Source organism: Pituophis catenifer, unplaced genomic scaffold (genome assembly GCF_029215685.1).
Source record: "Pituophis catenifer annectens isolate HBS135680 unplaced genomic scaffold, rPitCat1.0.hap2 SCAF_6, whole genome shotgun sequence".
Taxonomy (NCBI): Eukaryota; Metazoa; Chordata; class Lepidosauria; order Squamata; family Colubridae; genus Pituophis; species Pituophis catenifer.
In genome coordinates, this window is record NW_027256886.1 from 69,555,955 (window position 1) to 69,582,978 (window position 27,024).

The following is a 27,024-nucleotide window of genomic DNA, read 5'->3' on the forward strand; positions in this document are numbered from 1 at the left end:
TAGACTTATTAAAAGGTACAATACAAAAAGTATTATTTTTGGTCTACTTCCAAAAACCATATGGCTGGAATTTGCTATTTTCATAGTTGCCAAATTCTTCATTGAGCTTTTTTCTAGCATGCAAAATCTCTCTCCTGCTTAGTCCTGTTCAGCCATTGGCCATCTGTGTGAAATTAGAACATTGGCGTCTGTGTGAAATTAGAATATTTTGCGCAAATAAGTATATTCTTGCTTGTGTTGGCCTGTAATTGCCTATTCCAGTTTGGAATAGGCAATAGGCTGTAATTGCCTATTCCAGTTTGGAAGTAATTCTGTGGAACTCAAAAGTCAATCTGATCATTTATTCCTCTTCCTGCTTCTAAAGTACATACAGTAATTTTACATCGTTTGTCTTTATTTAATTAAATGATGTATAAGGGATAAAAATTTCTTTGTGTTCAGCGTGGAGCTGTATGTGTAGCTTCTGAGTCTTTGCAGATAGCATCTTCAAATTTGCAAAAGTTAGCCTTTCTATCTTTGGTCCGCAGAGCCAAACGTGGAATATTTCCCATCATAAAATGCCATTGGCTTCCTTAATTATGCTTATTCATTATAGGCTCATTTGATAGTGTTTTTTTCCCTGGTCTGTGATGCAAAATTTTATTAGCATTGTAGGGAATTAGACTGGGGAGAGGCTCAGATTTCATAGTAAGTGCTCTATGTTTGAAAATTCCCAAAACTAATATAGTAGTACACACCAAACCTTAAAAGCCCCCTAAAGGGAATAAAGCAATTGCCTGCATTGTTATGCTAACATATAATGACTAATTTTTCCCCCTCATATTTGCCTGTAGAATTATACTTATTCAAGTAAATCTATAGAGGGGCTTAGCATAAATCACAGTCTGTCCCAATGGAAATTGGCACATGAAATTTTCTCAAAGTAATCATTATTGAGATAATGATTTGTATTTTACTGAACTCCTTCTCAACTTCTTTAATTTTATTGATCTAGATCAGTGATGGTGAACCTTTTCCGCGCCGAGTGCCAAAAAGGTCACGCGGAAATGTTGCACATGTGCGTGCTCATTGAGGCTGTGCTCCAGAAAAGCTGAACTTCCGGGTTCTAATGTACATGTGTGGCCACCAGTCAGCTGGCCGGCGTACATGCACAGGCTGGTTTTCAGCACTGCTGCACATGCAAAGGGATCACGCTCCAGAAAAGCCGAACTATCGAGTTCTAGCGCACATGCGTGCCTGACAATCAGCTGGCTGGTGCGCATGCACAGGCCAGTTTTTGGCACTGCCGCGTGTGCAAAGGTCAGCTGATCACGCACACGCATGTGTGCCACAAACCTGGAAGACAAGCAGGCAAGGCCATGCATGCTGGGCGACATGGCTTCACATGCCGCTTTGGGCATGCATGCCATAGGTTCGCCATTACAGATCTAGATCTTGTTCAGTAGGCTTGCTGTCATAAGCACGTTCAGATATCTTCTGTGGAGGATTCTTTCAAGTATAATCACACTTTCATCTTTTTATAGAGTGCTGCATATCAGCAAGAGATGTAAAGTTGACTTTATTTGAACTTGCTGGATTTCTCGGTGACAACATTGTATCTGTGCATACATTTTTTGAGACTTTTTTTTAATCCCGCTTTTACTATTTTTATAAATAACTCAAAGCAGTGAACATGCTCAACACTACTTCCTCCTCCTATTTTCCCCCTATTATTCCCCACAACAATAACTCTGCGAGGTGAGTTGGGGTGAGAGTGAATGACAACCCGAAGTCACCCAGCTGGTTTTCATTCCTGGTTTCTATCCTTGTGCTTTAACCACTAGATCAAACTGTCATTTTTAATTGTTCTTACCCTTTGTGAAATGCCTTTTGCAGAAGAACTTATGTTGAAAATATTGAGAAGTGGAGTTTCTGGTAGATCAGGGTTTAGGGTTAGGGTTAGGGATCTTGGGGAGGACAGTGGGCGTGTTGGAGGGTGTGGCCAGAGTGGGCATGGCCAGCTTGATGTCACTCATTGGTCTCCCCAGGCTCCGTTTTCACTGGCAGAGGGCTCTCTGAGGGCAGAGGGTGATGGTCACGGCCAAAAATGGAGCCTGGACAGGCCTCGCACGACCTCCCTGAGCTCTGTTTTCACTGGCAGAGCCACAGTGGGTCAGTCCTTTGCTGTTTTCAGAGCAGGACAGATCTAAGCACCCCTTAGTGCCTTGAGTTTGACACCCCTGTGGTAGACAAATCTTGTGACTCATAGTGGACTGTATTAATTTTGTGTGAACATCACTCTAATTTCCTTTGAATTTGGGTAGAATAGCATATGAAAAAATACCTAGCTATATTTTGTTTTTAAAGGCCTTTTAAACTTGGCACAGTAGTCCTTGAGTTACAACCAGAATCGAGCCCAAAATTTATGTTGCTCAGGGAAACATTTGTTAAGTGAGTTTTGCCCCGTTTTTACGACCTTTGTTGCCAAAGTTGTTAAGTGAATCACTGCAGTAGTTACATTAGTAACACAGTTGTTAAGTGAATCTGGCTTCCCCACTGACTTGTCAGAAGGTCGCAAAAGCTGATCACATGACTCCAGAACATTGCAGCCATCATAAATATGAGGCAGTTGCCAAGGATCTGAATTTTGATCATGTGACCATGAGGATGCTGTAATAGTGATGTGTAAAGAATGGTCATGAGTCACTTTTTTAATTTATTTATTTATTTATTTATTTATTTATTTATTTATTTATTTATTTATTTATTTATTTATTTATTTATTTATTTATTTATTTATTCATTTATTCATTCATTCATTCATTCATTCATTCATTCATTCAACTTGTATGTCGCCTTTCTCCGAAGACTCAAGGTGGCATACCATTGTAATTTTGAATGGTCACTAAATGAACTGTTGTAAGTCGAGGACTACCTGTATTTGATTGTTTTGAGGAAGCTTAATTTAAAAATCGCCCTCAAGCTTTTTAAAGCTGAGATATTATCCTAACTCTTACAGAGAGCATAATTAAACCAAAGTATTAATCATCAAATATTGGAACAGACGCAGTCAAAATTCCTAGGAAAGCTATTTCAAGAAGTGAAATTAATGTTCAGTGTTGCCTGCAGGTAGAAGCTTACAAAAGTTACAACAAGGGCAAGGCTCTGTGTGTTCAAATGCTGACTAATGTTTCATTTTCATCCTCAAGGTTTGACATACTTAATATTAATAACTAGGATTCCTCCTGGAATCTCCAAATCGAGAAAAATAATATTGACTATGTTTTTTGAGGGATGCCCTTGTGTCAAGATCAAGCATAAGAAAAATATCTTTGATATAGAATTTGAATGCAATCAGAATATAATAAATTCTTCTCACTCATTTGGTCCATAGCAATGCACACTTCAAAATAGCATTGTATTAGACCAGCTTATAAGCAATAAATGTTGGTGAGTATTTACCCATATTTTTCAAAGTATAAGATACACCGGAGTATAAGATGCACCTTAGTTTTTGGGGAGGAAAATGGGGGGGGGATCTGCCTACCAGGTATTCATCTGGCTAGTGTCCTTAGCCTGGTTAGCTTTAACACATTAGTTTGCTCGCTGGTTTTGACGTTGGGGCTAAAAAACAGCTTCTAAAGCACAGCTGATTGTCGGAGGGAGCAGCAATTAGAAAAGCAGGCAAAGCGTGGAAGATTGCTTCACTCGCATTGGGGCTGAAAAACAGCTTCAAAAACACAGCTGTTTGTCGGAGGGAGCTCCAGTGAAGCAGGCGAAGTGGGGAAGGGGTAAGAGAAGGCAGCAGCTGTTCCGAGTAGCCATTTTGGGTACGTCGCGTCGTGTTTTCAGTCTCCAAATGCGTCATTTTTGGATGGCAATCAGCAGCAATGTGCTTTGGCTATCCCCGCACCCTTGAAGGGCTCTCAAACAAAATGTTTGGAGGCTAAAAATGTGATGCATGGAGCCCAAGAACACAATCTCTGCAGCCAGGAAGAGGACACGTGGGGGACGGTGAGTGAGCGGGGCTACATTCGGAATATAAGACACACCCAAATTTTTAGCCTCTTTTATGAGAGAAAAAGCCTGTCTTAACTGCAAAAAATAACAGTACATTATTACAATACACCAACAGAACTGGATGTAAAATGTACTACAATTCCTTACATGGCAAGGCTCAGCCCATGTAGCTATGGAAACATTGGTAGCGTTAAATTGCGAACTCATATTCTATTTCATTGCAACTTCTGTCAAGAGTTACTTGTATGTAAAGTATGTAATGTATGTATATGTAAAGAGTTACTCATCCACTTCTAATCTCATTTTGAGATGGACGGGGGAATTTTATGGTCCATTTTTACTGGCAAGTGATTCTTACCTATGCAAAATTTGTTTTTGCAGCTTGTAAAACTTACAGAAGACTCAAGTGTGGTGTAGTGGTTAAGACAAAATTGGGACACTTGAGTTTCTAGTCCTGCCTAAAGCACAAAGCCAGCTGGGTGTCTTTAGACCAATCACTTTCTCACTTCTAGGAAGAAGGCAGTGGCAAACCATTTCTGAAAAACCTTGCCAAGAAAACTGGAGGGACTTGTAATGGCAGTCTCTGAGGAACAAACATGTCTGAACATAATTTTTAAAAAGCTTGCACACTATTGATAGCAAAACAGTGTGTAAGCATTTGTGTATTTTTAAATCTTGTATACCTTATTTTACTTTTGTAGGTTTTAGTAAATCTTATTTAATCTGGGTCACTGATGTGTAATACAGATTTTGATGTAGAAATCAAGAAACTACCAGTATTTAATTTATATGGGTATGTAACTAAAGCAACATCGTTGATTAGAGAGCAAGATGTCTTAAAACCACAGTATTATAGCAAAATAATTGCCCTTTATGCAGTAGATGGAAAGTGTGCCTTTCCTTGTAGTGTAGGGGTGTCAAACTCGATTTCATTGAAGGCCACATCAAGGTTGTGTTTGACCTTGGGAAGGGGGGGCAGGCGTTGGGTGGGCATGGCCAGCTCAGTGTCACTCGTGTCGGCGTCTGTGGTGACCTGAGCGCTCTGCCAGCGAAACAGGCTCCCGAGCTCCTTTTTTCACTGGCAGAGGCACCACAGACTGGTCCTTTGCTGTTTCCAGGGCAGTCCCGTGGGCCAGATCTAAGCACTCACGGGGGCAGATTCGGCCCCTGGGCCTTGAGTTTGACACCCCTGTTGTACTGTATAAGTAGTGTAGTGTATAAATAAGCAGTGTACTATTTGAAACAGTTCTAGGAAAGAAATCAAGATAGCTTACTAATGTTGACATTGAAAGTTTATCAAAGTTCTGTTCCTCAGGCTCTTCAGTTCAAAGTATCTGTCAAATGTTTTCTACTTTGCTTCCTCTTACCACTTTGTGCAAACTTTAAAATTTATAGGAAAATATTTTCAAAGTCTTTGTGAAATCTCTACCAAAATTCAGAGTCAAATTTTTTTGTATGGCAGTGTGAATATGAATGAATATATACGCATTCATGAAGAGAATTTAATTCGCAGCATTTTGAGATGAAACAGAATTTGGCAGCAAAGATGTCTGCCTAAATCATGGAAACCATGGCTCTCATTCTATTTTTCTGCCAGTGGAACAAAAGTTGCTGATTGAATGGACTGCCTTTTTTCAGTCTGAAGCCTCCCAAATCTCTCCTCTGATCTGAAACAAATTGGGAATACATAGAATATGTGTGAAGAACAACAACTCTGTTGCTTCATATCATATTGGATAAAGTCCTTAATATTATTGCGGTTGGTGAACTAATGATTTCTTCACATGAATGCATTTAAAACAAGTTAGCCTGAGTAAAAACGATGAATTAAAAACATACATATATTCTTCATTTAGGAAATGAAAGGCAGGGCAAAAAACCAAAAATCTCCTCCTCCTCCTCCTCCTCCTCCTCCTCCTCCATCATTATTTCCATCATCATATCACAAAAACTGCTGAAATAATGGGCTCTCTCAGTATTCACCATATTGTCAGAAACTGAATCGCAAATATGTGAAATGCTCCTGTAAACTGGTTGCATGTATGTAGCATCTGTCCTAACAGAACAACTATATTTATTCTGAAACCAAAAATACCCTAATGATATTATCAGTATTCACTTCCATTTTTCAGCATGCTTTAAAGAATGGAGAACTGATTTGTTACAAGCCAGTCAATAAAATCTCTAGAATATTTAATCCACAGTGAGAATAACAGTGAAAATCATAAAGTAAAATAGTGGTACTTTCTTAAGGATAAAACAGTACCCTGGACCCAGGCTTTGTAAATCATGTCATATAGATTAAACTTCTATTTTTGTTAGTTAAAGAGTAACTCAGAGTTCAGTTTCAGAATAAACTGAAAGCAAACAAGATTGTTGTCACAAGGAAAAAATCTATTTTAGTCTCCTAGGAACTTAATTCAGATAGTCGCTATGCAAAGGCCATGAGAGAAATAATACTTGGGGAATATTTAAATAGCATCCTATTTCTAACCATTCTTAGTTTTTGAATTCAAAAAGTAATCAATCTTGTGGCTTTGTATGAGCAAACCAGCATTTAAGTGTTACCAAGTGTAGCATTGTGAATTTCCATTTTAGTTGTGGTCCAAGAATATTGTGAAGGGGTTATACTTTGAATGATTTAAGTTTTCATTTAATTGAATGATTGAAAAAGAGAAATGAAATACCTTTTTTCCTTTCTTACTTGTTTTGTAGACAAGAAAAAAAACATACGAAGCAAAGATGATTAATCTGGGAACAGAATTATAATGGTAAATATTCTATTTTATGTAATTTTTCCATTTAGAAAAATGTTTTATCTTCTTAACTTATTATCGGAATAATCTTCTTATGCATCTGGGTTAATAAAGGATGGAAGAAAATCTGTTGAGCCAGAGGATTTTAAGAGCAGTGCATTACAGAAAAAGGGATCATATTTTAAAAGCATTCTAATTAATCAGCTATTTGTGTCACATGTCCTCTCTAAACTTTGCTTTTCACTTTTATATTTACTATGTACTTAGTTGCACAGTTATATAAACTAGATTAACTTTCAGCTAAGGTTAGATTTTTCAGGTGTGGCTGTTGGGATAGTATCCATCCATTTATTTATCCAAGTACTGGACTCCCACTGATGTTTTTAAGGATAGAGAAAGAAAAGTACACTATAAAACTTTCTTCCGATAGAGAGCGATTCAATTAAATTTGTCTCCCTCAGTATAGTATAATTTGGAAGTTAGGAGGAGCAAACTGCTGAGAGGGGATGTGTGTTCCTTCTAGATACAGTTATCTTAAACGAATATTTGTTTCATATGTGAGGGAACAAAGGAAATAGCACTGCTTTAAAAGAAAAGACATAAGTTAGTGTATATGCATCTGTATTCAAATATTATTTAAAGTTTTAAAATGTGTTGCCAGATTAATTGGGGCAACCCTTAATCTGGCAAAATATTTTCGTGTGTGTGTGTGTTACAAACAATGATGTATGATCTTGAAGTAACATGTTTTAAACTATAACGGAGAAGTGGCGATGAATCAGCATGAATGGTATGAAAAATTCAGTATTTCTAAAAATAAACTAAGATATGAATTCCTGTCCTGTAAGGCAATTATATGCAAATGTTCTTTCTCTGATCTCCCTTAGATAACTATGATATAGCACAATAGATGACAGGATAGAGAACTTCCTATTTGGTCTAGCCAGGAGGACATTAGCTTGAAAGTGGTTAACATAGAAGCTAAGAAGATAAAGGGGCCGAACCAGTGAATAGGTAGTCTTCACTTAACTATGTTACTTGGAACTGAAATTTCCATTATTAAACAATTCAGTTGTTAAGTATGAGGTCATGTGACAGCTTAGTGGCAGCAATCCTGACACTCTCTCTTGCTGTCATTAAGTGAGAATTGCAGGTCATTCAGCAAGGATCTCCTTGCAACTTGCTGCTGGGTTCCAACAAAGAAAGTCAGTGGTGAAACCAGCTGGAAGTCAAAAGTCCTGGTCGGCTCACAAGCACTGAAACACGTGGCTGCCCCTGGGAGGATGTTTGGGTGGCAAGGATGAGCGTAGCAGGGCTAGGTTGACTGCTACTGGGTGAGGGAGGGCATGAGAATAACTGATGAGACGTATGGGTGTGGCAGGGCCGAAGTGGTTGCTGCCAGGGTACGTGTGACCAACACGGTTGCTGTGGGGGTGGGAGGAGAGAATGCAAATGATTTATTGCAGTGACTTGTGACCTTCCCTACCAGTTTCTCCATTGACTTTGCTTGTGGGAAGCTGGCAGAGAAGGTCTCAAATGGTGATCCCAGGACAGGACGCTTCAACTTTCATAAGTGAGGACTGGTAAATGATTGTTTAAGTGCCTGAATCTTGATCACATGACTATGGGGATGCTGTGACAGTCATAAGTACAAGGGCTGGCCATAAAGTTACTTTTTCAGCCCTGTTGTATCTTTGACTCTTTGCTAAGCATGGCAGTCTTTAAGCGAGAACTATATTTAAAGAAGAAATGATATGATTTTACTTAATTAAACCTTAATTGTTTGTGACTGGATGGACAGATAGCCCAGATGCAACAGAATAAAAAGCCTATTTATCAAAAAGGAGTCTCTGGACAAATATATTAACTTTTGTTTCTTGTTTTTTTTAAAAAAAACTTCATTAATGATTTAACCTTTCATCAACCTGACCCCAGAAAAAAAGTTGCGTAAAAGGGGACAAAAAAGAACCAAATAGGGCCACAATTTGGAAGCATATTTAAATCTATCTAGAATCTGAAACAGCTTTAAAGTTGTAAATATTTAATTTCAGTATGTTTGCCTGAAGAGAAATTAAGTTATTGAGAACAACTACTTTGTTGATGTGCCAGTATGACATCTCTAATAAATTTATACTTTGAGGAAGATACTTGCCTCGGAGTTTTAATTCTGTTGGGGGGAACCCTGACATCTAAACGGAATAAAACAACCCTTAGTGGAAGAATTTGTGAGGATTTTGCTGTTGTGCTAATTTTTTAGTCAAGTTATTCCCACAGTTTTAAAAACCATTAATCCCAAAGAATTCCCAGGATTCCCAGTAAAATTTTATACTTTTTCAGTATAAAATCTAGCTACCAAGTCCCCCTTGTCCCCCTTCTCTAAGAATTAATAATTTAATAATATGAAATATTTGCCCAAGACTAAGTAATTTTTTCCACTTCATCAAATACTTGCCATAAAAATGACTGAGTATTGTCACCAGTTATGCTAAAGTGTAATAATTTTATTAAAACTTTTCCAATACAAGGGTTGTGATTAATGTAACGTAATTTTAAAGGAATGAATTATTTTATAGTTTGTTCTTGATGATTCACCAAGATATTAGACTACATATTATATTATAAAGAATTTGCAAGTGACTCATAGAATTCAGATTCAAGATCCCTTCTTATGTGAATTTTTTAAAACTTTGAAAAGTATCTATTGTATTTAATTTAAAAGTTCTATATACTATTTTAGGAATTTTTTTTTATTTTAAATAATTTACTGTAGACATGAAAAACTGTTCAACATTGTTAAATATTCTGGATTGGAAAGTAAGAATTTATTAATCTTCTCTTACTAAAACCCAGGATGGAATATATGACCAATCCTTCCTCTTCTAGATATATTTAGCAAAAACAGGAGTTTAAGCAATAATCAAGTGCTAATCCACAAATTCTCAATTTATCAATTGTATGTTCGCTCTTACTAATTACAAGCACACATTTTAAAAAAAAAACTTGTTCAGACTTGCATAATCAAAAGTAGGAGTGTTATCAAAACTCAGTTGTGTTTTTTGGTGCTCTGGCCAACAAAGCACACTTTACTTTGTATGCTTTTTTTGTACAAACCAAGCAGTAAAACCTGGAACACGTTTTATGAGAAGGTGACATAATTCTGTCTAAACCCTCTTACAATCACAACAGTTTTAATAAATCTTTTATTAACTAGCTTTTATTGGAATTTAGGTTTATTATTTTAGTAGCTTAACAGTATCACAAGATTTTAGAATTCTCTTCTATTGAAAATTCTTGCTTTAATCCTCTAATTTCAATCCTATAAAGTTTACTGGCCTCCCTTGTGTTAAACATATGTATCAAGGAATTTAAAAGTTGGGTGATTTAGAATTTTGTCAACAGGAACATAAAATAAAATCAAGAGAACTGGTGGCAGAGGTATATAGTTGACAGTGGTTTTTTTTATCTACAATTATTATTATTATTTTTTGCTTTAATTTATATGCTGCCCTTCTTCGGAGACTCAGGGCGGCTTACAATGCGTTAAGCAATAGCCTTCATACTTTTGTATATTTATACGAAGTCAGCTTATTGCCCCCACAATCTGGGTCCTCATTTTACCTACCTTTGAAAGGATGGAAGGCTGAGTCAACCTTGAGCCTGGTGAGATTTGAAGTTGCAGTAATTGCAAGCAGCAGATGTTAATAACAGTGCTTTAGTCCACTGTACTACAGGCTCCTTTGAAAGATTTAAGATTATGGTATTTATTGAGATGGCTAAATTGCACCCTTTGATCAGAGAAAAGATAATACAGTATCTATGTTTATTGTTGACTAGAAACCCCTTATGGGCTTTTGTGCAAAACAGGAAAAAAAATGAACTTATGATTTATGGTTTTGATGATTAAACAGGATAGATTATAGAAAGAAGACAGTCTTTCTTTTTCTTTTTCTCCTATTTTGAGTGAAGATATTCTTTGGAGTTTAAGCAATAGCAAATATCCAGTTTCCAGTGTCCCATGCTGTCAGATCTTAATTCAAAATTGCCTCAATGACATAAGAAAACATGCATTTTAAACTCTAAAATCACACTTAGATATTGATAAAAAGGAAAAAATTATGTTCTTTAAAAATAAGTCTTGTGCATTCTATTATAATATTTCTTGAGAGTTGTCTTAGAACTGAATCTTACTTTGAATGACTTAACTCATACATTTGTTTTCTTTGCAATATCATGGAACTTCTTTATCACTATAATCTTTCAGCATGAAGGACACACACACACACACACACACACACACACACACACACACACACACACCCAACCAACTAACTACAGAGTCAATTTTCCAATGTAACCTGCATGAAGGTACTACCAAGGGCCAGCCTTGCTTACATTTTTGAAATCAAGCAAATTAGGTTCTGCCACTTATCTGGAAAATAGTCTTGGGATAAGAAAAATATTAACACTAATGTAAATGAATATTTTTGGAGTGAGAAGGGAATATGCTAATTTGGTATAAGAAATACTGTAAAATACTGTATTTTGTATTATATGGTATATACGTTTAAAAGGCAATTCTTTATTGGCAGATTGAATTAAGTTGGAGAACATAAATATGAAGTTATTTCGGAGTAGTTTCCTAAAATATTTGAATTTGTTGAATGTTGGTACTTTAATTTTTACATACTAAATTGGATACCACATAATGATGGGTGAGTCCTGCTTTTAGCCAGCAGAAACCATCTCACTCCCAATCTCACTTAGAGAAAAAACTGCTAATTTTCCATTGACTACAAGGCTTGAAGTTGCACAATACTTTTCAGAGTTCAGTTTTTTTTTCTTGCCGTGCTTTTAATGCAGAAACTGGGCTTTCATTCTCAACAGCCTAGATTTTTGTAAGGTCTCCTCCTCCTCCTCCTCCTCCTCCTCCTCCTCCTCCTCCTCCTCCTCCTCCTCCTCCTCCTCCTCCTCCTCCTCCTCCATCATCATCCCTACACTGGTTTTAAGAATTTAATTAGATATAATAACAAGTATTAATACTTAGAATATTATTATCTGTTATTATATTATTATTTATTTATTTATTACATGTATTTATATGCAGCCATTCTCCCGAAGGACTCAGGGCGGCGAACACAAGTTAAGAAACAAGTATAATAAAATCATAATTTAATCCAAATAATTAATTAGTAGTAAATAATAAAGCCCGGAATCAGTCTCAGCCTATTTGTTTGAAAAACCAAGTCTTCAAGTCCCGACGGAAGGAGCGGAGATCAGGAGCTGTCCGGAGCTCAGTAGGTAATTCATTCCAGAGGGTGGGAGCACCCACAGAGAATGCCCTACCCCTGGGCACAGCAAGGTGACATTGGCTCGCCGTCGGAACCCTGAGGAGAGCGGCCCTATGTGAGCGAACAGGATGGTGACAGGCAGGCAGGAGAAGGTCATGCAATTATCCTGGACCTAAGTCATGAAGGGCCTTATAGGTGAGGACTAGCACTTTGAAGCGGACCCGGAGAACCACTGGTAACCAGTGCAGCTCACGCAGGAGGGGTGTTATATGGGAGTAACGAGAGGCTCCCATAACAACCCGTGCAGCTGCATTCTGGATCAGCTGGAGTCTCCGGGTGCATCTCAGGGGCAGGCCCATGTAGAGGGAATTGCAGTAATCCAAGCGGGAAGTAACCAGGGCATGAGTGACTGTGCGAAGGTCATCTCGGTCCAGGAAAGGGCGCAACTGGCGCACCAGGCGAACCTGTGCGAAGGCCCCCCTTATAGATAGGTGGATCTAAGTATTAGTATATTACATCAGGTCTTGTTCTTTGGTTCAGGAATAACAGATTTTTTTTTAATCTTATGTTCCATAATAATGATGTTGATGGTGGTAGCAGAGAAGATGCACATGTGTGTGTATAAATTTGCATGCACACATAAGGTATTTGAAGGATGTTTGTTTTATACTACATAGCAAAATAGTTGCACAGAGAAATAAAATAGGAAGGCAGTGTTGTAAATGCATGGTTAGCATGCGGCCAATTTATCACATTTGATGTCAAGACTTAGCATAATGGCGTTTTAGCCTTGAACTAAATGATTTAATAATTTCAGCAGTTGAAAGGAAGGGACTAAAACGTCAAAGGAAAAGCTGACTTGTTGCACTGTTATCAGAAAGGAAGTTGCATAATTTTTGCAATGAACTGAACACTACTGGAAGTTGACTCAGCTTTCCGTCCTTCCGAGGTGGGTAAAATGATGACCCAGATTGTTGGGGGCAATATGCTGACTCTGTAAACCGCTTAGAGAGGGCTGTAAAGCAGTATATAGGTCTAAGTGCTATTGCATATGTAATGCGTAAGACTTCAGATTTTGTATATACACTATATAATATTTGGTCCACTATGCAATACATAGCAGCCTGCGCCTCTGCTTTTTCTTTGAAACAGCCATCTGTTTCTCTGCTTGGAAGCTTGTCAAATTCTTTTAGCATAGCTGTGTAAGGTTGGTCTTGTTACATCCTGGGGCCTTGTATCTCAATGGATCAAAGAACGTATTTGTTTGGCTTATAAACAAAGACATTGTAATCAAGAAAAAATTAACCTCAATAAGCAGATTTGTTTTTTCTCCATGGTTTATTCATTGTCGGGTTTTTGCTTAAAGCAGGGTGTATCAATACAGCATTTTATATCCTGATTTTTTCCTCTTTATTGTAATTACAATTATGCAAATGTGTTGTGACAATTTGTTCTTAGGGTATTTTAAGACAGTGTAATGAAGCTTGATCTATATCTGATTATTGATAGGGGCGTCAGTATGATTACAATAATTGATATTTCATGTAAGTGTAATTTTTAGATTTAGATTGTTTGCCTCCATCATCAAATTATTTAGACCAGGAGTGTCAAACTCAAGGCCTGGGGGCTGGATCTGGCCTGCAGGGTGCTTAGATCTGGCCCACAGGGCCGCCCTGGAAACAACGAAGGACCGGCCCGCAGTGCCTCTGCCAGTGAAAGCAGAGCTCGGGAGGGTGAGCTCCATTTTTGTTGGCAGAGGCTTGCAGGAAGCTGTCGGAGCCGAAAAAGGAGAGGTTGTAGAAAAAATGCTTTAAAAAAAAAAGCCTCTGATGATCACGCGGCTCAGCAGGGCATTGGGGGGGGGGCAGGGATTTTTGCTACCGATTCTCCATCGCTACTGGATTGGGTGATCTGGTCTGAACCGGGAGCATTTCACCCCTGGTTCTTTTGGTTTGCAGTGTATTGAATCTTCCTTTTTTTTTTTTAAACTTCGAGTTTAAATTTTCTGCGTGTCTGTTCACTATATCTCCCTTTTTATGTCTTTGCTATTCTTTGCTAGACCATAAAAGTATATAACTGTTATCTGTTTATATATGGCATATCTCATATATATATATTTTTACATAGCTTCTATCTAGATAAGAAAGAATAGCATTGGGTATTTAAAAAGTCCATACAGGAAGTCCTTGACTTACGACTAGTTTTTTTTAGCAAACCGTCAAAGCTACAGTGGACCTTCCCAGGGCGATTTATAACCTAGAATAGAAATTCCAATGGCTGCCCCTCCCCAATCCCATGATCTCATTTTGGGTGTTTGGCAATTGGGCAACATTTACAGCACTTTGCACGAAATATGTGATTCTGTATTTATGACTTTTTTGGTGGAAACCAACATTTACTTCCACTTTCTAGCAAACAATACCCATTGATTTGCTTAATGACCGCAGCATATGCTTAACAAAACCCTCAAAAAAGGTCGTAAAAGCAATTTAAAACCATAATTCTCGGCTCAATTACACTTGTAACTTAACAGCAGCGATGATTGAAAACAACTATGGCTAGAAAGGGCGTGAAATGGGGCAAAACTCACTTAACGGTTGATTATTGGAAATTTTGGGCTTAATTCCGCTCAGAAATTGAGGATTACCTGTATTAACTTACTTGAAACTGCTATTTAGAAAAAAATTTTTTTGGGAAAACAAGTCTTGGAGACTTGACAACTTATTAGTTAGATTGTTATTCGTCATAATTGAATAATCAAGCTTCCTGGAATCTTACAGCCTCTTAGCTTTATTAAATCAGGAATTCAAAGTTCCTTGCTTATCTCTTGCTTAAAGGAACAATTCTTTTATTATTACTTATACAGTGGTTAGTTTTTACATATCGTACATTCTGACTGCAATAAAACCAAAAGTATGGCCTTTGCATACCTATCTTAACAATGGCAAGTATGCAACATAACATACTTAATTAATCCATGGCCAGCAGAGAAATGTCATCTCTTTAAACACTTGTGTATACATTTCCAGAGCTTGTTGTCCTGGATAGTACATCTTAATACAACTTCAATAACTGTCAAGCACTAAATGGACATTAATGCTAAAGATTTACCTCAGAGAGAGATTCAGTTAGCTCTTTCTGTATTCAGAGTATTCCATGGCAAAGTGTCACAGCTTTTATATGAGGCATTGATTGACAATACTGTTTACCCACATAGACATATACCATAAATAATATTTTTTAAAAAGAAAAACCTCCGTCTTCCATAGTTCATCCAGGCACACAATCTCTGCCAGAGCCACCTAACACAGTGGTCCCCAACCTGTAGACCATGGTTCATTACCAGTCCATGGCCTATTCGCAACCGGGCCACGTGAATGGCTGGCTGGTGCACATGTGCGCACACTGTCCCACCCGTGTCACGGGCGATCCTGGTCTCACTCGCATGAGCATCTCAGGCGCTCTTGGCCCCATTCGCTAAGCAACAGGTGAATGCATGCACATGTGACTGCCCCTCCCACAAAACCATCTCCTCTTTCCTGTCCTCCCCATGCTCAAACCGGAAAAGTTGGGGAACTCTGATCTAACAGTTCCAACATACTTTAAGGCAATTGTTAGCTTCCCATAATTTAATTTTGGTATAAGCTTCCCTAGGAAAGAAATCAGCTGGAAAACAAATATTTGCATTCTAGTCTCCAATAAACTTACATGTCCAAACAGTGCCCTTGCTTGAACTTTGAAGGCAGATTCCAGATACTGTCCAAAGTACAGCCACTATCACTGCCACTGTGTCAGAAATAGAGGAGAACATTTAACATTCTCTCTGTCATGCTCCATTTATGCTGTGATTAGGAATAAAATACAAGTCCCATTTAACAGGCTCTCAGGCTGAATGTTTCAAAGTGTTTTGCTGACTGAATCGTTCCATTACATTAGATATCAAGTGGACATTTCTATTTCATTGTCTATTGACATTTGGAGGAAATAGACACCTAGCAGACCTTTTTGACTTTTGGCCAATTATAATTTTAGAAATAGCCTCCCCTAATTTCTAGTCCCATAAGCGTTGTAACCCTGGGTAGATATCTAATGTCGTGTGCTTACTACAATAAACTTTTATCTAATGTTTATTTAAAATAGCAGATAGGAAAAGCTCTCAAGAAGTATACGTTAATGTTATCTAACAGCTCAGATAACATCGTTGTGTTGCATTTAATTTATTCTTCAAGCTGAAAACAGACTTCTCTGGCACCTAGAAAGTGTAATAGATACCAGTTTTATTTAAGTAACAAATGGCTACTGTTAGCAATTGGGGTAAAAGGGTCTGTGAAACTGGCTGGCTGCCCGGCCTGCAGCTCATCCTCCATAGCTCCAAATCTGTCACACGTCACTGGAAACCAATGCATATTATGAAGGAAAAGCTCATGGCAGCGACTGAATATATCCCACCAAAACCTCTGACTTCAGAGACCTGTATGAAGTCCCCTGTCATTCTTCCTAAGGAACAGACTGGCTATGAAAGACTTTTGTGACGCCAAGGGAAACAAATATTTCTTGAGAATAAAATGATTATTGTGTGCCAATGAAATTATATTCCTGGAAATGATATGGTAATATTGTGGCATTGACTGCGGAAGTATAATATCTATGTCAGATTTTTCCCCAATAAGATAATGATTCCTTTTCTTTTGGAATCTAACTACAAGAATCTCCTCCCTCTCTTTGTGAAACCTTCTACTTGTCAGTATGGAAACAAGGGCCTAGATTAACATGCTAGGACAGGGGTGTCAAACTCAAGGCCCGCGGGCTGAATTTGGCCTGTGGGATGCTTAAATCTGGCCCGCGAGGTTGGCCTGGAAATGGCAAAGAACTGGCCTGTGGTGCCTTTGGCAGCCAAAACGGAGGCACAGGGGGTCTGTGTACGCCTCCCTGCACCCCATTTTCATCCTGGACGGCCTCCTGCAGCACTCTGCCAGCCAAAACATGCCCCGTTTGGGACGGCAGGATACTTCAGGAGGCATTCAGCCTGTCTCCCCTCCCCAACCCCAGCCAGTCCAGAGAGGAGAACTACAATACTGATCTGGCTCTCGAAGAAATCCAGTTTGACACCCCTGTGCTAGGAGCTTGCATCGACAATGTGATACTAAGCCAACCAGGCTTTGTAAATTTTGCTAAGGTGCCATCCATAATAACTGCTCAGGTTTCTGCAGAGTGGCTCTGTTCACCTCTGTTCTTTGCTGGACCAGTATGTTCAACAGGAGAATGAAAAGGTTGAATTAATAATTTAATTTAATTTAATTTAATTTAATTTAATTTAATTTAATTTAATTTAATTTAATTTAATTTAATTTAATTTAATTTAATTAATTTAATTTAATTTAATTTAATTTAATTTAATTTAATTTAATTTAATTTAATTTAATTTAATTTAATTATTTAATTTAATTTAATTTAATTTAATTTAATTTAATTTAATTTAATTTAATTATTTAATTTAATTTAATAATTTAATTTAATTTAATTTAATTTAATTTAATTTAATTTAATTTAATTTAATTTTTTAATTTAATTTAATTTAATTTTTTAATTTAATTTAATTTAATTTAATTTAATTTTTTAATTTAATTTAATTTAATTTAATTTAATTTAATTTAATTTAATTTAATTTAATTTAATTTAATTTAATTTAATTTAATTTAATTTAATTTAATTTAATTTAATTTAATTTAATTCAATTTATATGCCGCCCCTCTCTGAAGACTCAGGGCGCCTCACAATACATTTTAAAAAATCATTATAAAAAAAATTTAAAAATTAAAAACATTAAAAACATTAAAAACACATTCACCCCATTCATGGCCGGATCTCGCCAGATCACAAGAGTGAGATCAACAGCCCCAGGCCTGCTGGAAAAGCCAGGTCTTCACCGCTTTTTGGAAGGCCAATAGGGTGGGGATGGTCTGGATCTCAGGAGGTAACTGGTTCCAGAGAGCTGGGGCAGCCACAGAGAAGGCCCTCCCCCACGGGCCTGCCAGCCGGCATTGTTTAGCTGATGGGACCCAGAGGAGACCAACTCTATGGGATCTTACCGGTCGCTAGGAGCTATGCGGCAGAAAAAGCAGATGGGAACATCAGCTAAACTGGAAACAGTTTTAATTCTTCTATGTAAAATCACCATATTTACTTCGCTGCATGGCCTTTGGTTGATGGGAGTGGTTAGTTAGTGTGAGGGATAAAAGTTCTGGATATCAATTAAACTACATGGAGAAAAAAAAATACTGTCCGAGTTTAGTTATCTGGATGGGGATTCCAATTATCAAGATCAATGAAACTATACAGTGCAATTAGAATTAGAAAATAGAGTTAGGAAAAAAGAATTAAATGGTTGAAATGATAATGCTGGGTGAGGCAATCTTTTTGGTATGAATAGAATAGAACAGAATAGAACAGAATTCTTTATTGGCCAAGTGTGATTGGACACACAAGGAATTTGTCTTGGTGCATACGCTCTCGGTGTACATAAAAGAAAAGATACATTCATCAAGAATCATAAGGTGCAACACTTAATGATAGACATAGGGAACAAATAAGCAATTAAATCATATTGGGAAACAGTCAATATAAATCTTAAGGATACCAGCAACAAGGTTACATTCATACATTCATAAGTGGGAGGAGATGGGTGATAGGAACGATGAGAAGATTAATAGTAATGCAGACTTAGTAACTAGTTTGACAATGTTGAGGGAATTATTTGTTTAGCAGAGTGATAGCAGAAATAGCAGAAACAATTCATGCCCTAATGCTGGAAAATAACAATACTGAAGTACAAACTAGATGAAATGATAATTGTGCGAAAGCAGTTATTAAATGGCTGGCAGTTCCAGAAAATTTAGAACAGTGTGTACACCTGCTAGATGAATAAAATCGTCCCCAAAACAATACTTTAGACCTTTATGATCTGTTAATTTTTAATCTGAAGTTTGAAATATTTTAATCTGTTTGAAAGAAAGCAACACTCCAGTAACTGGGGTATAAAAAGCATAAAAATGGTTTGATCAGGATTGTGCACTGCGGAAAAGGTCATTTCAAACAGTGTATAACAAGAATAAACATTCTCGTCCCAAAGGTGCTTTTCTAAAAGGCAGCTGGACTTCCTTGATTTTTTTTTCTTTGAAAACATTTTACTTTTCATTCCAGAAACTTCTTCAGTTCAGAACGGAAGAAACGTCTTGGTTGAAAAGTGAAATGTTTTCAATGAAAAAACCCAAGAAAAACCTTGGAAAAGCACCTTTGGGACAATCTTGACCTGGATGATTTGAAATTTCCATAGGAAGTAAATATTTTCCTTCTGAGAACCAATTACTTTCCATATGGAATTTAAAGGCTCAAAACAAAGCCCTCTTAAAAAGAAAAGACTGGCAATGAAGGAGACCTGGTTGAAATTAATCCAATTCATCAGGAAGAGGGATTCGTCCCTCTGCTTGCAAATCACCCAAAGATTAGGGAAACTGCTATCCTCTCTCCCCCACAACTTACCATTTCAGGTTTGGGAGGAGTGTTTGAGAGAGTTTTACATGGACCTTGCTATTAATATAAACCGAGAGTCAAAACAACATGAACAAAGTTCAAAATAGTCCCCCTGGCTCTGTCCACTTATTTCGTAAGGTGAACTAGGCTCTAGATGTTGATTGTGAATTATTGTGAAATAATTCCAAAGACTCCTAGCTGGTAGGCGCTTCTGTTATCATTCTTGTTTACATTCATAGTTAAGACTGGTTGTATATTTCAAAAGATTGGGGGGGGGGGAGACCATAGTAGTCCCATTTTATAAAAAGGGCAGTAGGAACGATCCATGCAATTATAGACCTATCAGCCTTTTCAGTGTCGTTAACAAATTATACACTATTATACAAATTATGCACTAAATATTTAAATTACAAGCCCTGAACCTCGATAGAGACAAGAGAGCATAATTTGGGATGGCTAGGCTGGATTCAAAGACCAGAGGTCATAAGTAGAGCACATTTGGTGCCCCACCATTGTGCATAAAATACACTCATGAAAAGAAATCCTCCCTCTTTGAGGCCTTTCTAGTTTTTAAACATGCCCTTGACTTGATTTCCAGAAATGCCCTTTTTGGGGAAAAAACCCACAACTATTGATGGATGCCTCCTTTCCAATACCACCTTAAGAGTGAGTATAATCTCCAAAAGGTCTCTCTGCCATAATAAATGTTGTGAAAGCAATTCAACAAGGATGTATTTTTCCTTCTCTCTTTTTTAAATTTGTACCATCAATTCAGTGGTGGATCTTCTACATAATTTGGATTTCCATATACCTAAACTACCAGGGCACAAAATCCCTATATTCCTGTACGATGATGGTACCATCATCATTTCACAAACCTTGTTGGGTTAAAAAAAAAAGGCAATAACAATATTATAAGTCCTGCAGACAAAATCATGCGATTCTTAATTTTGAAAAAACTAACATACTAGATTCGGCTAAGAGAGCCAGCCAACAATGCTTGAGAATAGAAGTATACAATTTACAGCAATTTACTGCATTTAAATATTTTGGGACGGTTTTCCACTCTAAAGGCAGCTGGAGCGCTCACCAGAATCACACAATGCAGCTAGCTCTTAGGTCCACAAGTGCTATCAAGTGCTTCTTTTATACAAACAGAGGCCAATTAATCCCCGTAGCATTATAACTTTTTGAGGCCAAATCACTGGCCCAAATCTTTTATGGTGCACAAGTAGGAATTTATGCGAAGAAGTACCGCAAACATTGTAAACAACATTTTTGAGATCAGTCTTCACTGTACCTGGTACACTGAACTGCAAACACCCACATAAGGTGAGTGTGAGGCAGGAATGCTCGCAATCCAGGTAAGGGCCTTACTGGCCGAAAGTTCAGGTTTTCCCAGTTGGTGTGATCCCTCTAGTTTTAATAGACAATTTTACTTCTCTCTGGAAACAGGCCATAGAGCAGAGTTCCCCAATCTTTTCGGTTTTGCAGACCGGCAGGGGGGAAGCCCTAAAGGTGCTTTTTCAGGAGGCAACTGGACTTTTTTGTTTTTTCTTTTGAAGATGTTTCACTTCTCATCCAAGAAGCTTCTTCAGCTCTGACAGGATAGTGGGGAATGGAATGGAGTGGTGGGAGGAAGGGGATGGTTCTGTGTGAGCAGCAGGAAAGCGCACATGCATGCGTTCATCTGCTGTTTGTGCAAGCGCGAATGCGTGGGCATATACTTACTCACCCGCCACTTCTGTGGCCCAGTTCCATATGGCTCAAGGCTTGGAGGTGCCAAAGGCCTGAGGGTTGGGAACCCCTGCATGTGGTGATGATGAGATTGAAACTAATTTGCATGTATTATTACTTTGTAAACTCTACAGGGATAGGGCTGCTTATATTCTATCTCTAATACATAAATTTCCAAAAAGGCAGACATTTATGTGAACCATCTTCTAGAACAGGGCTGTCAAACTCCCAGCGGGCCAGATGTATTATGCACTGGCTACGCCCACGCCCAGTTTAGCCAAGGGGAAAAAAGTCGCGATACATCATGTGATGATGGCGTGATGATGCGAATTTGACACCTCTGTTCTAGAAGATTTAAAACTCTTTTTATTATCACTTGTATAATAGCCAAATTCTGGGTTGCTACAGTGGAAATAAGGTTTAACTGGTCAAGAAGTAGTCACAGAAATAACCACTTTATTCATCATTTAGTACATGCTAGCTTTCTTGTATGTTTGTATGTGTGTGTACACATACATGTGTGTGTATGTTCATAGATTTATACTTGCACAAATATAAATTAACACACCATTATATAGCTATGTATGTTTTATTTTTTATTTTATTTTATTTTTGTTTTTATCTACGTTACTCTAGTATTTTCTCATTTATTTGATTTTACTTTGATCTATATTTTTCCCCATTTTGCTGGTCATTGATCAAATAAACAGGATTTCATTTCATTTCATCAATTTTTTAACTTACACTTTCGCTATTGAAAAGATAAAAATCAGCATTGTTGAAAGTTAGCATTTTTTAGAAGGACATAGATTGGTGACACCCATGGTCTATTGCAGAGGTCTTCAAACTTGGCAGCTTGAAGACTTGTGGACTTCAACTCCCAGAATTCTCCAGCCAACATAGCTATCTCCAGCCAGCATAGTCCACAAGTCTTCAAGCTGCCAAATTTAAAGACCTCTGGTCTATTGCCTAATCAGTGACATTTCATTGTAAAACATTTTGTATGTGTATATACTTTTTACTTCTCAGCGCTATTTATCCTTTAACTGAAAGGTGTTTGTTGACATCTAGAATATGCAAAACCACTGCTTTATTATATAGGTGAGGCAATAAAAGGCAGTTGTTAAATAATAATGATATAATTAGTTGCCTGCTACTGGTGGGTTTAAATACATAAAAACTAATTACAAAGAGTTAATAAGAGGGTGAAATAAATTTGCTCACCTATGTTCTGATCCTATGACTAAGATCGATACTGGATACATACTTGCTCATATATAAACTTTGTTCTGCCACATGTCATTTGCACGTAGTCCACTAATCAGCATATAGATAAGTTACTTCTCCAAGGGGAAAAAAATCATATCAATCAAAATGTAAAAATTACCATTTCTGTGTATTCAGTTCTGCAATGGTAGTTAATACTTTATTATTAGTGCCTTCAAGTCAGTTTTTGACTCTTAAGAAATCTGCCTGAACTAGTCCCCGTAGTTTTCTTGGCATGGTTTTGGCAGGCATGATTGCCATTGCCACCTTCCAAGGTGAAGAGTGAGTGAGAGTGACTGGCCCAAACTTACTTAGCTAGCTTCATGCCTAAGGCATGACTAGGATGGTCAGTCTCCCAGTTGTGCCTTAACCACTGCACCACACTGGCTCTCAGTTAATGCTTTATGGCAGGGGTGTCAAATACGATTTCATTGAGGGCCAGGGTTGTGTTTGACCTTGGGGGCAGAGGTGGGCGTGGCCAGGGTGGGTGTGGCCAGCTCGATGTCACTCATGTGGGGGTGCCTGAAGTGGCCCGAGCACTCTGCCAGCAAATACGGGCTCCCGAGCTCTGTTTTTGGCTGCGATGGCCTCCTGCAACTCTCTGCCAGTGAAAACGGAGCTCGGGAGGGCTGCATGGGGCACTCCCGAGCTCCATTTTCACTGGCAGAGGCACTGCGGGCTGGTCCTTCACTGTTTCCAGAGTGGCTCCGTGGGCCAGATCTAAGCACACCACGGACCAGATCGGTCCCCCCCCCAGGCCTTGAGTTTGGCACCCCTGCTTTATGGTGTCAATAACAATATTCAAGGACAATGAATAATTACTGTTTTATATTCCGTGTATATATTTTATGGTGCATTTTAATAACATGTCTAGTGTCTCTCCAGTATTCCAGTAAGATGAATTACATTTGTTTCCCATGTAACACAAAGGAGACCTCACCTATGCACTTTGATTTGGAATCAAGCCCAGGGAACTTGGAAGGCTGATTAAATATATTTAAGATTGGATTTTGAAGGTGTGGTTTTTCCATGTTTATCTAGCAATAAATCTTAGAAGGACAAACACAGTTATGAAAGTCTAGGAAATTACCAGATTGAATTAGTTACAACCAGCGTGTACTACTATTTGGGCGATGTTTCTGGCTGTTCTGGACTGTACAGATCAGGGAGAATAAATTACATTGTGTTCTGGCTTCAGTAGCAATTTAGATGTCATATACCTACAGAGGATTTTTTTATGATGATGTAATTCTTTCCAGTGAAACCTCTGTAACTTTGCCCTTTAAAGTTATTCCTATGTATTTAATAGAATAACAAAGAGACATTGGAAGGAACCTTGGAAGTCTTCTATTCCAACCCCCTCAGGCAGGAAACCCTGAAACCATTTCAGACAAAGGGTTGTCCAATTTCTTCTTAAAAACCACCAGTAATCAAGCACCCACAACTTCTGAAAGCCATTCTACTGATTAATTGTTCCCACTGTTAGGAAATTTCTCCTTATTTCTAGGTTGGTTCTCTCCTTGATTAGTTTCCATCTATTGCTTCTTTTTCTGCTTTCAGTTAGATTTCTGTCAACGTGATTGTTTGGGTATCTTCCCATTGTTAAAGGTAAAGATAAAGGTTCCCCTCGCACATATGTGCTAGTCGTTCCCGACTCTAGGGGGGGCGGTGCTTATCTCCATTTCAAAGCCGAAAAGCCAGCGTTGTCTGAAGATATCTCCGTGGTCATGTGGCCAACATGACTAAATGCCAAAGGTGCACAGAACGCTGTTACCTTCCCACCAAAGGTGGTCCCTATTTTTCTACTTGTAGTTTTTACGTGCTTTCGAACTGCTAGGTTGGCAGAAGCTGGGACAAGTAATGGGAGCTCACCACGTTACGCGGCACTAGGGAGTCTAACCGCTGAACTGCCAATCTTTTGATCGACAAGCTCATTGTCTTAGCAACTGAGCCACTGTGTCCCATTGTTAATTCTATATAAATACATAACTGGTATAATAATGTTTCAAATCCTGATTTTACATCCAGATATAATTCAGATTTTGGCTACAAGTTATAAAAAAATTACACAATTATCTGTGAATTACACTACATTACTACTACCTGCGGATCTAGATGGGGAGAAACAGGCTCAAACTCAACCCCTCCAAGACTGAGTGGCTGTGGCTTCCGGTGGCCCGGTATAGTCAGCTGGCACCATCGCTGACTAGGTGAAACCTTGGCCCCCACAGAGAGGGCTCACAACTTGGGCGTTCTCCTGGATGCATGGCTGTCTTTGGAAGATCATATGACGGCCATGGCCAGGGGAGCTTTTTATCGCGTTCGCCTGGTACACCAGTTGCGTCCCTTTCTGGACCGGGATGCTCTGCGCACAGTCACTCATGCCCTCGTCACGTCCCGTCTGGACTACTGCAACGCTCTCTACATGGGGCTCCCCTTGAAGAGCACTCGGAGGCTCCAGCTGGTCCAGAATGCGGCCACGCGAGTGGTTATGGGTGTGACTTTGCGTACCCATGTAACACCCCTCCTGCGTGAGCTGCACTGGCTTCCGCTGGTCTTCCGAGTGTGATTCAAGGTGTTGGTTACCATCTTTAAAGCGCTCCATGGCTTAGGACCGGGGTATATACGAGACCGCCTTCTGCCAGCAACAACCTCCCACCGGCCAATACGCTCCCACAGAGAGGGGCTCCTCAGGGTACCGTTGGCCAAACAATGCTGACTGGCGACACCCAGGGGGAGAGCCTTCTCTGTGGGGGCACCAGCCCTTTGGAATGAGCTGCCCCTAGAGCTTTGTCTTAGCCCCGACCTGCGCACTTTTCGCCGCGCCCTTAAGACCCTTCTGTTTCAGCAAGCCGGACTGGCCTAATATGAATTTTAAATGGGTATATGTGTGTTTTAAATTGATGGCCAAATTTTATATATTTGATTTTAATTGGTTTTAAATTTTATAAATTCATTTGTTTTAATATGACTGTACACCGCCCTGAGTCCCTCGGGAGAAGGGCGGTATAGAAATTTAATAAAACTAAAACTAAACTAAACTCTGGTCACGAACTTTTCTCACCACAACCAAATCATTCCCCCCCCCCCCCCCCCCCCCGTGGCCGATTTCCTTTTCTGCACCATTTTTTTTGTAAGTGCCAAATTTCCAAAATTAGGTTCAGGTCACAACCAAATCAGGTTGCGACCAATGTTATGGAACGAATTATGATCGTGACCAGAGGTTCTACTGTACTTAGTTTAAGCCTAGCCCTGATTTCCTAGTCAGTACAATGCTTTCTAGAGACCAGTTTTCCTTGTTTAAATGGTTCATAACAATCAATTTTAGAAAGTCCAAAGGTATCCAACTTCAAGATACTGAATACTTATTGCTGGCCTGGACAGGCTCTTTGTTGAGGTATATTATGTGTTCATTGTAACTCTCCTACTCATATCATGTATTTATTCAGCTATACTGCAGCAGTGTTGTACTATATATTTTGGGTCAAAAGGAATAAACATTTGCTCACTTCTGGTCTGCCTGTATGATCTTCATAGTACAGTCCACAAGGGTGGGTATCTGCTCTATAAATTAGTTAGTAATTTGCTATAAAGATTAGTATAGCAAAAATCTTGATTGTGAAATTTGTAAGAAACATATGAGACCTATGTATAATTTCTCCCACTAGCTTGCAAGCAGTTAAGAAAAAAATACTAAATATGACTAAAGAACTACAGAAAGTTTTTTCTCCCAGTTCTATTTTTTGTAATGAAATCATAAATCATTAGCATAATGATAGAGGGATACAGTACATTTTATCGTTTGTCATATCATGTGCACAATATGTGTACATTATGATGTGTACCTTTGGCATGAACATGAATTATGTTTGGTTTAATAATTAACACATCAGGCTAGAAAACAGGAGACTGTAAGTTCAAGTCCCGTCTTAGCCATGAAAGCCATCTGGGTGACCTTGGGCCAGTCATGCGCTCTCAGCCCAATTTACCTCATAGGGTTGTTCTTGTGGGGAAACTAGGAGAAAGAAGGTGTATTGAATATGTTTGCTGTCTTGAGTTATTTGTAAAAATAATAAAGGCAGGAGATAAATGATAGATGGATAGATGGATGGATGGATGGATGGATGGAAGGGAAGGATAGATGGGTGGATGGAAGGAAGGAAGGAAAGGAAGGAAGGAAGGAAGGAAGGAAGGAAGGAAGGAAGGAAGGAAGGAAGGAAGGGTGGGTGGGTGGATGGATGGATGGATGGATGGATGGAAGGAAAGAAGGAAGGAAGGAAGGATGGATGGATCGATAGATTCTTTGCTGAGTTTATGATTTTGTGTTTTGATCATTCAACATGATTCCAGATATTATATGGATAACAGCGTGTTGAAATGTCAGAAAATAGGTTCTTTAGAGAATAGAGCTGGAAGGGACCTTGGAGATCTTCTAGTCCAGCCCCCTG

General features: G+C 38.5%; 2 protein-coding genes across 5 annotated transcripts in view; both read left to right on the top strand.

Annotated features, from left to right (window-relative positions):
* The window catches only part of SGMS1 (sphingomyelin synthase 1), an 88,987-nt gene that overhangs the window by 25,809 nt on the left and 36,154 nt on the right, over positions 1-27,024 (top strand). For 3 of the 4 annotated variants that reach the window (XM_070945871.1, XM_070945873.1, XM_070945872.1), the window contains exon 2: positions 6,715-6,770. The exons of the other annotated variant lie outside the window; for it this stretch is intronic. The gene's annotated coding sequence lies outside the window, so the exon portion shown is untranslated. The remainder of the gene's footprint in view (positions 1-6,714; positions 6,771-27,024) is intronic. 4 annotated transcript variants of the gene reach the window in all.
* On the top strand, positions 16,336-17,331 carry MRPL10 (mitochondrial ribosomal protein L10). Its single transcript, XM_070946301.1, is given in 4 exon segments — positions 16,336-16,769; positions 16,771-16,801; positions 17,097-17,239; positions 17,241-17,331. Coding segments are annotated over 4 exon segments (699 nt in total).